Here is a 13,058-nt window from a genome sequence, read left to right as displayed (position 1 = left end):
AGAAATCATTGCAAAAATGCAAAAAGTTCCAAGCCACCAAGAAGCTAGTTTACAAATTTGGATTGATGTAGTAAGTAGCAAATTGGCGTTAGAAAGTAATATGTGATCACTTTTTCAAAAGTTCTTATATTGCTAGTAGTTATCCACATATTTCTTCTATTGATTTTGTGTAATAAGGAGGTAGTACCATTCTTCTTATTAGGCAATTGTAAGCCATTGTATAAACTCTTCCATTGTCGAGTTGGTGTCAATGAGACAATAAGAAGTTATTAGTATAATTAAATGTTGATTAATGTTAAAAACAAATGGTGAATGATCAATACTTGCTTGAATACTATCATTATAAACAAACTCTAAGGGTGTCAAATATTCATCCCAATCATTATGATGAATTACCACAAATGTCCACAATATGTTTTCTAAGATTCAATTTGCTTGCTCTATTTGTCCATTTGTTTGGAGATGGAATTCTATAGATATGACAAGTCATGTACCTGGTAGCTTAAATAAGGCTTGTTAAAAACTTTCTGTGAAGCATGGATCTCAATTTGAAATAATAACATAAGGTAATCCATGGTGATGAAAGACAATATTGAAGAAGACCCGTATAAGTGCTAGAATATCAATATTCAAGCGTATCTTAGCTAAGTGAAGTTGCTTCAAGAATTGATCTACAAAGATAGCAAGCATAGTGTGATTATGAGGCATTTGCGGTAAACACGTAATGAGATCCACAATCACTTGCTTTTAATGAGCTATAAGTAGTGGAATTGGCTGCAATAGTTAAAGAAACGTTACATCGTATAGTTTATTATGTTGACATGACTAGTAAGAGCATGCAAAAATTCAAACATCACAATTCAAACTTACCTAAAACCATGTCCTTAAGATTCTTTCTAGAGTCTTTTCTCGCCATAGATGTTGAGATATTGAGATGTCATATCCCTCTTGAAGTATACACGTCCGGAGTATAGCATTGTTAAGTATATAAATCTACTTCTTAAAATAGAGTAAGCCATTACTAAGACTATAATCTTCATATTGTATATTGCCTACCTTAAACTAATTGCTAACCATCTTAAAATAAATATCCCAATGTATTGCTTCCTTCCATTCTACAACTTTGATTAGGTTTGAAATGAGACCACTAATGGTAGCAAGTTTTGTCTTATCTCATGATTTGACCTTCATTTTGGTCTCCACAATAAGTTTTCTGATATAGTATATTTTCGTCTTTGTTTATATTCTAGCTAAATATCAAAAGATTGCAACTATTTTTGTCAACAGTGATGTCATGATTTCATATTTTTTAGATGTAAATTTTGTAGTAGGAGTCAATGGTCAATCTAAACAACCATTAGCTTTTCCAACAAATAATATTGCCACACCTTATATGTACAATTGCCAATTTCTATACAATTCACAAAAGATTGTATTTCCAATAGATTTATCAATGAGACAAAAATGATTGTAAATTGCCAAATAAAATGGCAATGAAATCCAGCAAGGCCTAAAAATGAGTGAACTTTAGAAGCATCTTTAGAAGTTGGCCAATCATCCACTACTTTCATCTTATCTTGCTTCATGTGCATGCCTTTAAAGGACACCATAAGTTTCAAAAATGTTACTTTTAACTTCCAAAGTTTATATTTTGATTGCTTGCAACAAAAATCATTATCTATTGTCGGCGCAACACTTGTCATAGGTGTTACTCATTCTCTTTAGGAGTTTTATTATATATGAGGATACCATCAATAAAAATAACTACATACTTGTCCAAAAAGTTCTAAAACAATTTATTTATGTGATCTATGAAAGAATTTTGAGCATTGGTGAGGCCAAAAGGTAAAACAAGCCATTCAAATTGTCCATAGTGCGTATGAAATGCCATCTTTTGTATATCCTCTGTTGCAATAGGTGTTTGCCAATAGCCACTTTGAAGATCCAATTTACTAAAGATATTCATACCTCAAAGTTCATCAAGAAGTTTATCTATGCATGAAAATAGATATGCATTCTTAACGGCTTACTTACTAAGGCCTCGATAGTTGATGCAAAGCCAAAGTCCACCATCCCTCTTAGGTGCAAAGAGTATAGATGCTCCCTATAGTGATGAGCTCTTTTGAAGTCATTCAAGCTTTGGAAGCTAGAATCATCAATTTTAGGATTTTAGATACAAATTGGATGCAAATTTTATGTGATTTGGAGTTTTAATGAAGGAGTTATTGGTGCTCAAAGTTAAGGTGTCAATTTCATATCTATTTTCACTCTTTGGGGCATAACATACGTTTACGGAGAACAAAAAAAGATTAAAAATTAGAATTAAAGAGAACACTTTCTCAAATATACTTTTCATATATTGTTTGATGAATTTGGAGTTTAAATGAAGAAGTTATAGACGGTTGAAGTCAAGGCATCCAAATCAAAGGCAATAAATAAGTGATTTTATTCATAGCAATGGTTAGAGCTATCTTGAGTTTTTGGATGAGTTTTTGGCTCAAATCTTTTGGAGAAGGTAGATTATTATGTCAAGAAGCTATACATATAAATTTTATGGCATTTAAATGCTTAGTTTGTGCGATATGAAGAAAATTGCATGTAGGTATATAAAAACTAAGATTTGAAGCTATTATTAGGGTTTTGGTGATATCTTAAGATCCGCAATAAATTTGTAGTTGAAATTTGTTGTGATAGTTGTTAGAAATACATCGGTATTTTTTGTAAAATTTGAGTAAGTTTGGACTGTTGGATCAAGAGATATGAAGTATTGAAGCTCGAGAAAATTTCTATGTAAGAGCATACAAGGTTTTATCATATATTTGGATGTTGTTGGTTACTTGAGGCTTATATATTTGGTGTAATTGCTCCAAAAAGGAAAAATTTATATATAAACTTAGGACTTCCCTTATTTTGGAGCTTGATTGAGCAATTAGTGGCAGTCAAGAGCCCAATGCTTTCCTGAGGTAAACTTTTTCTACTCGGACAACGAGCTGAGGCTCGTGAAGTTCATACCATAGATGCATCCATGGATGCAATTAGTATTGACGATTTAGAGGCTTATATGAATGACAAAACCTCTAATGATGAATCAAATAATGTACTCATTAATTTTGCAACAATACATACTATCTTGCAAGATAGACGATTTTTTATTGAAAAATCTTCAACTTGATAAACTAAAAATATGATGACCATGGTTGGAGAAAATGTGTTTCGTTTCTAAAAAGGAATAGTGATGGTAAAATTACTTGTGAATTTTATCATAAAATATAAACAAGGATTGTTTGCAGCCTTAGCACTTTGGAATCTGATTAGTAATTGAGATGTGCATATCAATGGTTATCACATCTCGATCACCATTTTAAACAAAAAAGAAGTTTTGGTTCTTATGAAGAATCATAAAGTTGTTGAAAAAGCTTTTGATATAGAAAATGGTTTAAATCAAATTACGATTTGACCTCCTATTATATTTAATTTTGCATCATCTATCATTAAGAGTCATGCTTCTCTTTGGCATGGACGATTGAGACATCTAAGATCTATAATATTTAGAAAGATTATTCTATGTATAATTGGCCACAATTTAAAGCTTGCAGATGTAGGCTCTATAGAATTATGTCATACATGCGTGCAAGGCAAGATGATTACTTGGCCTTGAATTTGGAAACTCCTATAAGAATTATCACCAATGCTTGAAAGGTTGCATGGTGATATTTGTGGTCCTATTAATCCAATATTGAGACCATTTCATTATTTTTTGGTCATTGTTAATGTATCAAGTAAACAATGACATATTTTATTATTATCAATCTAAAATATGGTATTTACCAATCTTATATCTATTCTTATTTGTTTTCAGGCATATTTTCTTGATTATTCTATAAAAGAACTACGTATGGATAATGCAAAAGAATTTATATCAAAGACTTTTGAAGACTATTGTATTGCAATAGAAATTGAGTTGACATATTGTATTCTATATGAACATGCTCAAAATAGACTTGCAAAGTCATTTATAAAGCGTATATAATTCATTAGTTGACCAATCCTCCTTCACGTAAATTTACCTACATTTATGTGGGTAAATGCAATTTTATATGATGCAGCATTAGTACACCTTTGTCCTTCTTTTCTCGAAATTGTTTCACCACATGAGCTCATTTTGAGTCGTGTTTCAAATATGTCTCATTTACGAGTATTTGGTTGCCGTGTTTGGATTCTAATAATAGAACTTTAAGAACATACCATTGGAGCTCATTGACAAGAAGGCATATATGTTGGTTTTGATTCACCAAACATTATTTGTATTGTTGATCCATCAACTGGAACATTATTACATGCACATTTGCAAAATTGTCATTTTGAAGAAAATATATTTCCATCTCTTTAAAGAGGAGTATCCAATCAATAAAGAAATAAAGTACTTGTATTTGAAGCACCGAAAATGTTTACAATGAATCTCGATCCTAGAACATCTTTGGCTGAAATTGAAGTTGCTAAGATTTTGCATCTAAAACGGATTGCAAATAAAATACTTGATGGTTTCAATGATGTAGCTAGGATTACAAGAGTTCCTATTAATGAGGCTTAGAATGCACATGCTCAAATTGTAGTGCCACTGACTATAATACCTCAAGTTATAATAACAACAATTAAAAGAACTCATGGACCAAATAAGCAATCACATAAGAAAAAAGCTATAATATTGACTAATCCTAGTATTATTTCTCAAGAAATTTCCACTCATCTTGTAGAACCACAAATTCATGATGATATATCCATACATAATGTACCTTCAATTCCTGTGAAAAACAATCTTGGAATTAGAAGGAATAAGTTGAAGTTGACTAAAGAATTATCTATTTTATATTGTGCTATAGGCAATATTTAGAATGAACCATCTATTACGATAGATGAAACATTTGCATATATGATTATAAAAGCTCTTTCTTACAAGGAAGACAATCTTGAACCTCAAACCATCAAGGAAGGGATGCATCACTCTGACTAGTTAAAATGAAAAAGTGCCATCAAAGAAGAATATGCTTCTTTGCATAAGAGGAAAGTCTTTGGTCCAATTGTGGTTCAATTGATGGTTACGATTCATACCGTCCGTGCAAGGAAGAAGAAGAAATATTAGGAGAGCAATATCCATACTTCATAGTAATTCGAGCACTTTTATATTTAGCCACATCTACTAGACCAGATATTACATTTGCAGTTAGTATTCTTGCAAGACACAGTGCATGTCCAACACTGCGACATTGAAATGGAGTCAAATATTTACTACGTTATTTAAAAGATACTGAAGACTTAGGATTATACTATTTACAATGTGTAAATCCAAAATTGGTCAGATATTGTAATGTAGGATATAAATCTCAAATATGATATGTATTTTTAAGACATGCAGCTACAATATCATGGAAATCAATAAAACAAATTATAACTGTCACTTCATTCAACCATACAAAAATTATTGCCTTACATGAGGTATCTCATGAATGTATTTGATTGCAATCAATTCATAAACTCATTCAAATAACCTGTGGATTTTCATATGATGATTCTCCAACTATCTTGTATGAAGATAATAGTGCTTGTATTGCACAGATGCAAATTGGTTTCATTAAAGAAGACAAGACAAAGCATATTGGTTTAAAGTATTTTAGTTATATCCATGACTTGATTACTGATCAAGCACTTATAATTAAAAAATTTGAATATGCAAATAACCTTGCTGATCTCTCCACCAAAACTCTTCCTTTGTGCAACCATCGCCAACTTACTTATGGCATTAGTATTCGACAACTTACTTTTCTTAAATAAGAAAGTTAATGAACTCTTTAAATAATTAGAAAAAATGATATTGTACTCTTTTTCCTTCATCTATGGTTTTGCCCTTAAATATTATAAGGTTTTCTTAGATAAGGTTTTAATGAGACAACAATTGTTGATTTTGCAAAATTACAAAAAAGTATAGATCATAATTCTATATAAATTTTATATTATGTGAATATTATGATGAGCGAGGAGGAGTGTTGAGAGCATTAAATGTAGCTGGTGCTCTCCATAATATTTATTGTAGTCTATAGTAAATACTATAATTATAGTATTTAGAATTATAGCAGAGAGAAACTGTTTCTCCCCTTCTCCTTTTGTATACGAGACACAATCAGATCAATAGATTTTGTGAGAAGCTCTGTAAAGAGCGTCAAGTTGAGAGGGCGTGGCCCATGGCATTGAATCTCCGATGCTGCCGTCGAGGTTTCGGAGAAGCCATTGCCGATTGCTCGCATCCTTCCTTCATTCCGCGAGCGAGCGAGTTCGCAACTCTCGCCACGCGGGATGGCTGCTTCGTCGCCCACACGACTTAGCTATAACGAGGAGGGGAATCACGTGCCAAACTTGACGGATCCAATTCACATGGCCAATCCTTTCGCTGCCGATGCGATTCAGTCTTTGCCGATTGCCAAGCGGCTACAGGAGCCTTTCCTCGGAGTTCGCCATGCAATCCGCCCGCGTGGGTGGGGATGGCCCCACAGTGATTTTCATGGCTCCGTCGCGTCGCCAGGCCCGCTCGAATCTAAAGTTCGAATGTGTCTTGGATGGGGCTCTCGGCAGGGATCCTTCTCGGAACTCCCCTCGCGAGTTGTCGGAGATCCCGGTTGTTGGTGGTTGACTTGGAGGATGTGAATATTCTTTGGTGGGTTTGTCTGATTCTTGCGTGCAACTGCGGAGACCTGTTCGCGTTTTAGAGTGGTACATGGTGGTGGTGGTGTGTGTTCAACGCTGGTTTGGCTCGTCTTACCCCTTGGTTGCGCTTGCCAGAGATGGGGACTGCATTGCGTGGACCGATGCTGGAAGTCTCATAGTAAGGTGGGAAGTCGTTCTCGGTGTCGGTGTCGGTGTCGCGTGCGCTTTAGCCTGTGTCGTGCGGATTTTGACCACTGAGCTCATTCAATATCATCTCCCCCCTGCTGAAACGGGAGTTTAGAATTGGTGTTGTTGGATGAGAGGCGTAGTGTTGTGTTCGGAACATTTAGGGTTTGAGAGTGGGATTTGTACCCAGAGGAGCGTAGTGGACGTGGAATGATGTGTTGCCTGCTTAATGTCCCATCCGATCAATGCTAATGCACTTGTTCCCTGCATTTTGGTGTTTCTCATAGGAGATAAGGGCAGAGTATCGTACAGATGGAGGATTTAGTGGATGCTTCCACGACGTTGGTTTCATTGCCAATCCCGAGTGCATCAAATTGTTGTAGTGCATTTGGTTGCTTGTCCTATTTCTTTGCGGGAGTCTTGGTGCTAGCACTTGTAGAGTTTGTATGTGTATTTTATTTTAGCTTATTATTGTCGGCGAAACCGGCGCAAAATCCGAACCCTGCCTCCTCTTTGAAATGTGCAAGTGAAGGTGGCGTCAGCACTTTCAGCCTTCAGGTCATGTTTCTCTTACTCTGACATCGAACGTGAATTAGGACCGCGCAAGTTGATGCTCCTAGTCCCTGCGCAGGAATCTCCTTTGAACCTGTTGTTGGTTAGATTTGATGGTTGTATCTCCCCCCCAAAAAACTGTATCCTGTCTTGTAGATGCAAACCTGAGGCTTCAACGGAAACTAAATGGCACGCTGTAGCACATCAAGGTGCCAGTGGATTGACGTTCCAGAATATTAATGCCTTCTTATGACGAATCCTAGTTTCAAGCTTGGTTAGATTACGCGTTTATCATTTTTGTTGTATCGAATTGAACACTCTTTCTGTATCTACTGAAGATTAGTATTACTCTCATGGGTAGGTTTCATTTTCCATGGCAGATAATGGATTTGTTGTTATGAATAATAAATTCGTTATTTTTTTACAAGTGTTCAGCTGCGAAAGGTGTTCCCGTTTGAAAGAGTTGTATAGTGTGGAAGAATTTCTTGTAAATTTGCTAAACTCCTTTTCTGAGACGACATCAAACTATCCTGCAGGGAAATTTGTGGGTTGCACCTCTACCAGAAGGAGATTGGAACAAGGTTTCGTTGCAGAAGCCAGGCAAAGACAAGGAGATAGAAACTGAGAAAGATGAGCCCAAAGAGAGTTTGAAGCGGGGGGTTGCCACTAAAGGCGTACTGAAGATCGCTCCAGTGCAGAGGCATGCCGTCTTGAAACAAGGGGTTTTACTGTTGAAGGGAGCCGATGGTAGAGAGGAGCAAATTGCGCTTGAAGGCTGCGAAGTTTTGTCCATCTCAGCTGATTCAACTCCTGGTGGGAAATGGTGTGTGCTCACAAGCTTTCATTCTGTTCTGTAAGGGTTAGGAAAGTTAAATTTAACTAATTGCTAATGTCTCGATGTTTAAGTTTTAAGTCATGTGATGAAGGGTCAAATGTCCATGTGATAATGAATGATCTCCTCCCGACTGTATAGCGCTATTCATTTATCTCACGTGATTTCAGTTTATCTTCCTATGTTCTTCAAGAAGATAATTTGTAGATTTTCGTGGCTTGGAAACTTCAAATGTAGGGCGAAAACGTTTCCCATCAAGTTGCACCATCCTACTCGCACATTGTATGGCGAATGCAAGGGCTGTGTATTCTACGCAGAATCTGGCTTTGAGAAAGAAACCTGGTGCGAAGTTCTTCGAGCAAATGCAAAACATCCTATGTGGTTAATCCACCTTAAGAAAGAATTTAGGGAATACACTGATAGAGCTGAAAAGCGTGTGCCTTATCTAAACAGATTCCACTCAGGAAGAGATTCAGACCGTCTGCTTGTCACGCGTAAGGAAGAGAAACTAAATGACTTCAAAAACTCAGAAGATAGTCCGTCAAAGAAACGATTGATTTTGAAAAGAATTTTGCGGTGTGGTACAAAGTCGAAAGAGAAAATCTCAAATGATATAGAGGAACTTGAAAATTCCACCAGAAGAAACAACCAACTTTCACGAGAGCCAGAAGAAGGAAGTAGCCGGAGTGTGAAGGAAAATGTTATCTCCGGTGACCACGATGATAGCAAAAGTGCATCATGTGCAAGCATTGAGAGCATTACACGAAGTGAATCTACATCCAGCGAAAGTGATGCGGAGAGGTCTGTCTTAGGAGTAACCCAGAACGACAAGAAAAAAGTCAAGGAGGTGCTTGCAGCTACCCTGATGCATGGCAATGACAACGGAATGGTTATGAAGGAAATTGATCAAGGACAACTCTGTTTAAATATGATCGTGGCTAGACTCTTTTTTGACTTTTACCATAGCAACACACGAGAGGAATGGACACAACACCAATTTAAGGCAAGTCTTACCATTTAGTCATCTGCTATCTTGTAGACTATGCTTGTCTGATAGAGTTGTACTTGACAAGTTGATAGTCAACCTCACCCTGGTTTATGCAACTCTTCAGGAGTTGATATCTGGGATGGAAACTCCCAGCTATATCAAATCGATTACTGGCAAAGAGTTTGATCTTGGAAAAGAACCTCCTTTCGCAACCGCATTCCGCATGCTGCCCGCGGATGCGCGTGGGACTTTGACTATGGAAGTTGACCTGGAATGGCATGGTGGATGTTTCATCACAATTGAGACACGAGTAGATGCGCGAGCCCAAAAGGCCCGGGAGAAAATGGCTTCGCACCCGGCGGAATCAGGGTCAACAGGGGATGCTGCTGTGGCCCTTGAATCAAGCATAGGGGAGGTTCTTGGGACTACAGAGTTATCAGAGGTTTCTTCAACATTGATGGATGCAAGGCAAATTTCCGCCTCTAAAACAACTGGCACAGGTACCGAAACCTTTTTGAGGTTTAAAGTATACACTTCTCCCTTGGAAATATAGAGAAATTGAAGACCTGGTGGAAACTGGGACATGACCTCCTGTCGATTATAGTACTTTTCAATAAGCGCTTCAGGTTCTGCAACTGTTGACAGGTGATGACAGCAGTAAAAGGGGAGGTTGGATGCACTCGGTGAAGGCCATGATTTCTCACGTTGCTGATCAAGTTTCTCAGGTTTTTGGAGTTCTTGCTTTGGGTCTTACATTTTCATTTGTTTTTGTTTTAATATTTTGCTATGGACAGCTGGGTCGTGCTTTGAAATGTTTAAAATTTTCTGATTTCTTCCAATGGGATGTGAATGGCAGGTGGCTTTTTTATTGAAAATCAGGTTGGTTTCAGTGAAGGGAACTTGTATTATCAGCTTGAAAGCACCACCTTCTGACCGCTTATGGTTTTCTTTCAAGGAGATGCCTGATATTGATCTGGTACCGGAACAAGGTATTAATGAACGCCAATTTAAGAATGGGTGTCTTGGGAATTTTATTGCCAATCAAATAAAGGTATCACTGAAGCCTTCCTTTCTGTTTATTTCCGCACCAAAGTGGACTCTATCTTCTCTGCATCTTCTCAGTCTCTTTAAATTCTAAAATGAGGGAAATTCAAGAGTTTCTCAGCGATTATTTTGGTAAATTCATGGTTCCTCTGTTCAAATTGCGAGTTTTTTATGATTTTGGATATGGATAATAGTTTTCTGTTTGATTTACTAGATGTGGTACGCTCTGTTCCGTTGATCACTAGCTCTTATTGGTTCAGTACATGTTGAACGGCATATAATTTCATACTTGATCAGGTTGATTAGTTCCATACTTGAATATAAAATTCCATATGCAGGTACAAATTCGGGAGAAAATTGTCATGCCGCACTATCAAGAACTATTTCTTAATTGGATGATGGGTGATAAAGATGATTGGCTTCCGCGTAGCGCCTTTCCTGTTGCGTTCTCTGCTGTGCAACACTCTGACAATGAACGCCAAAACTCAAAAAACGATAATGATATGCAATCTAGCCCTGTTGAAGAGAAGAATAAAAGTGGCCAAACGCATTCTCGCTCTCTGAACGCCGACAATAACAGACAGGATAAGCCTGAAATTCGTCAGGTTTTTCAGCAATCTGGATTGCCTTGTATTGGATCCCCATACGGACCGCCTATTACACTGGCCCAGCCCCCTACTAATCCTCAGTCCTTTAATAATTCTCAAACCTCTGGAATGAGTCGGGGCCAATCACGAAAGTCTGCCATCTCAGAACAGTCCAGCTCAGAGCATTCCTTACCTGTGCAGCCACCAGGAGCATCCGAGCCTTCATCAGCAACTTTGTCAACAATAAAAGGAAAAGAGTCCGACTCAAAGAAACCTTCATTTGATACCGATGACCGCAGTAGAGGTAACTCTTTGGAGCTGAATCGTGAATTTTTCGCTGATGTATCTGAGAGAGCTGTAGGTGCTGCATACAATGATTACTTGCAACAGTCAGAGGGCTCTGCTTTAAAGAGCGAGTCACATCATCTGCCCAATCAGGTTAGTTCCTTAACTACTCATAGACTGAGAGTATCAGTTAACTGTAATTTTTTCGACCAATGTAGGCAGATCAGCCTCTCATCACCTCCGATTGTTCCTATGAGTGTTGGACTAAGCTCTTTTGCGTAATGCGACCTCCTTGCCCTACATATTCTATATTGGCTATCGAACATTGTTACTAAATCCGACACTACTTCCTGATGCAATTGCAGGTAGCCAACCAGGAACACAGTGAGGTAGAGCCGTCGAAAGGTTCGGATTCGAGAGTATCACGACGCGCCAAAATGCTCAATTTTGGTAAGAAGGTCGGGAGCAAGGTTGATGAACGGCGCCGCATCGTTGTGGAGAAATTGCGGGAGAAGATAGCTGAAGGTAGTGAAGATGGATCTCCTCGCCACCCAGGCAGCGGTCGTAAGTGAGGTACTACAACGTGATCTATTTTATACACGTGATGCTCAAGTTTGATCCTTCAATTTCTCCATGCGTCAGCAATCGTGTAGTCTTCATGTAGAGTATGATACTAATTTACGAAATTGTAAGTTAATATTTTTGGGTAGCTAATGTGAACTAGCGTGTAGTAGAAATTCAGAGTGGAAGCGTGGCGAATGGAATCCATGCTCATCCAAGCGTGTTTGATTCGCAGAGCTCATTTTTCCTAGGATTGTACCTGGGAACAGGTAATGCCTATTCAATTGTTACCACTGACGACTTCTTTACCCTCTTGTAGGCCAGACCTGGTACTTCTTCTTTTCTCTAAGCTTCGAGGCGTCACAACCAGACTGATGAAGACCCTTGGACTCCCCTCTTCCCAGTAAACACTACAAAATTCCACTCATAAAGTTGAAAAACATTTTTTATTTTATTTTTAAAAAAAGATAGAAAAATTAAAGCACGTCAATTGGAATACCTCGTCTGACAAGAGGTTGCAATCAGCCACCACACGATCCATAACATCTAAAGCTACCTGCAAGGTATGAAAGTGGTACATGTAAATGTACATCAAAAGTTGTTGGGTGTTACTACGTTAGTTGAGACGGTGCTGCTTGTATTTTAGTTACAAACAGGAACTATGGTATGAGTGAAATTTTAGTCAAGTCCCAGTTGTGTGAAGCTGCAGCAGAGTGAAAGAAAAGAGCCATGGCATTCAATACGATGAATAAATAATATTGAGCCACCTATTCATTCAAGTCAGCCAATTGAAATCCTTGTGATGGAGGTGAATATATCTACGATTGATTCATTATATTCATGTAGAAATGATTCTATTTTACAATCAAATTTAATGTATTTAAAAGTTTTAATTTTAATCTTCTATATTGTCATAACTTGTTTATGGAGTTTGGTCCAATGAGTTCTGAAAAGCAATCATAACTACTAATTACTCCCAAAATCATTCTTCAAGATATTGACTTTTATGTTCCATCTGATAGTATATTATCTAACACCAAACTAGTGGATGAGAATATAGCTTAATTTGGATATTATTTTTCTTAAAGAGTATATATAGAGACACATCAAAATAAGATACAAAATAACGTTAACTTTAAAAAAATTCTTACAATGTATCTAAAAAGTAATTACACTACATTCCAAGATAAAACTAGGAGAAATAGTTCAAATATATATGTAAATATAAATATATATCTCTTGGTAATTCGTATTTACAAACCAAATTATTTTTACATACTTAATTAAACATAAAATCATCAAATACTTATTAAGTATTTTAAAATCA

At 37.0% G+C, this 13,058-nt stretch overlaps 1 protein-coding gene across 5 annotated transcripts; it reads left to right on the top strand.

Annotated features, from left to right (window-relative positions):
- The first annotated feature begins 6,293 nt into the window (after window positions 1–6,293).
- Window positions 6,294–12,514, top strand: LOC112294751 (uncharacterized). Of its 5 annotated transcripts, XM_024545539.3 has the most exons (11): window positions 6,294–6,706; window positions 6,832–6,879; window positions 7,170–7,440; window positions 7,971–8,257; window positions 8,504–9,269; window positions 9,379–9,754; window positions 9,900–9,979; window positions 10,111–10,305; window positions 10,637–11,323; window positions 11,536–11,743; window positions 12,051–12,514. In XM_024545539.3, the coding sequence occupies exons 3-10, from the start codon at window positions 7,195–7,197 to the stop codon at window positions 11,740–11,742; spliced, it is 2,844 nt and encodes a 947-aa protein (XP_024401307.1). In that variant the 5' UTR covers window positions 6,294–6,706; window positions 6,832–6,879; window positions 7,170–7,194; the 3' UTR covers window position 11,743; window positions 12,051–12,514. The 5 variants fall into 5 exon arrangements, 3 of the variants coding, with proteins under 3 accessions (XP_024401307.1, XP_073396494.1, XP_024401308.1); XR_016497897.1 differs by having other exon boundaries at window positions 6,410–7,440; window positions 10,637–10,903; window positions 11,087–11,189; XM_073540393.2 differs by having other exon boundaries at window positions 6,410–7,440; window positions 10,637–10,903; window positions 11,087–11,323.
- The last annotated feature ends 544 nt before the right edge of the window (window positions 12,515–13,058 follow it).

This window comes from Physcomitrium patens, chromosome 17 (genome assembly GCF_059467195.1).
Source record: "Physcomitrium patens ecotype Gransden chromosome 17, ASM5946719v1, whole genome shotgun sequence".
Lineage (NCBI taxonomy): Eukaryota > Viridiplantae > Streptophyta > Bryopsida > Funariales > Funariaceae > Physcomitrium > Physcomitrium patens.
This window is presented reverse-complemented; position numbering and strand designations above follow the sequence as displayed.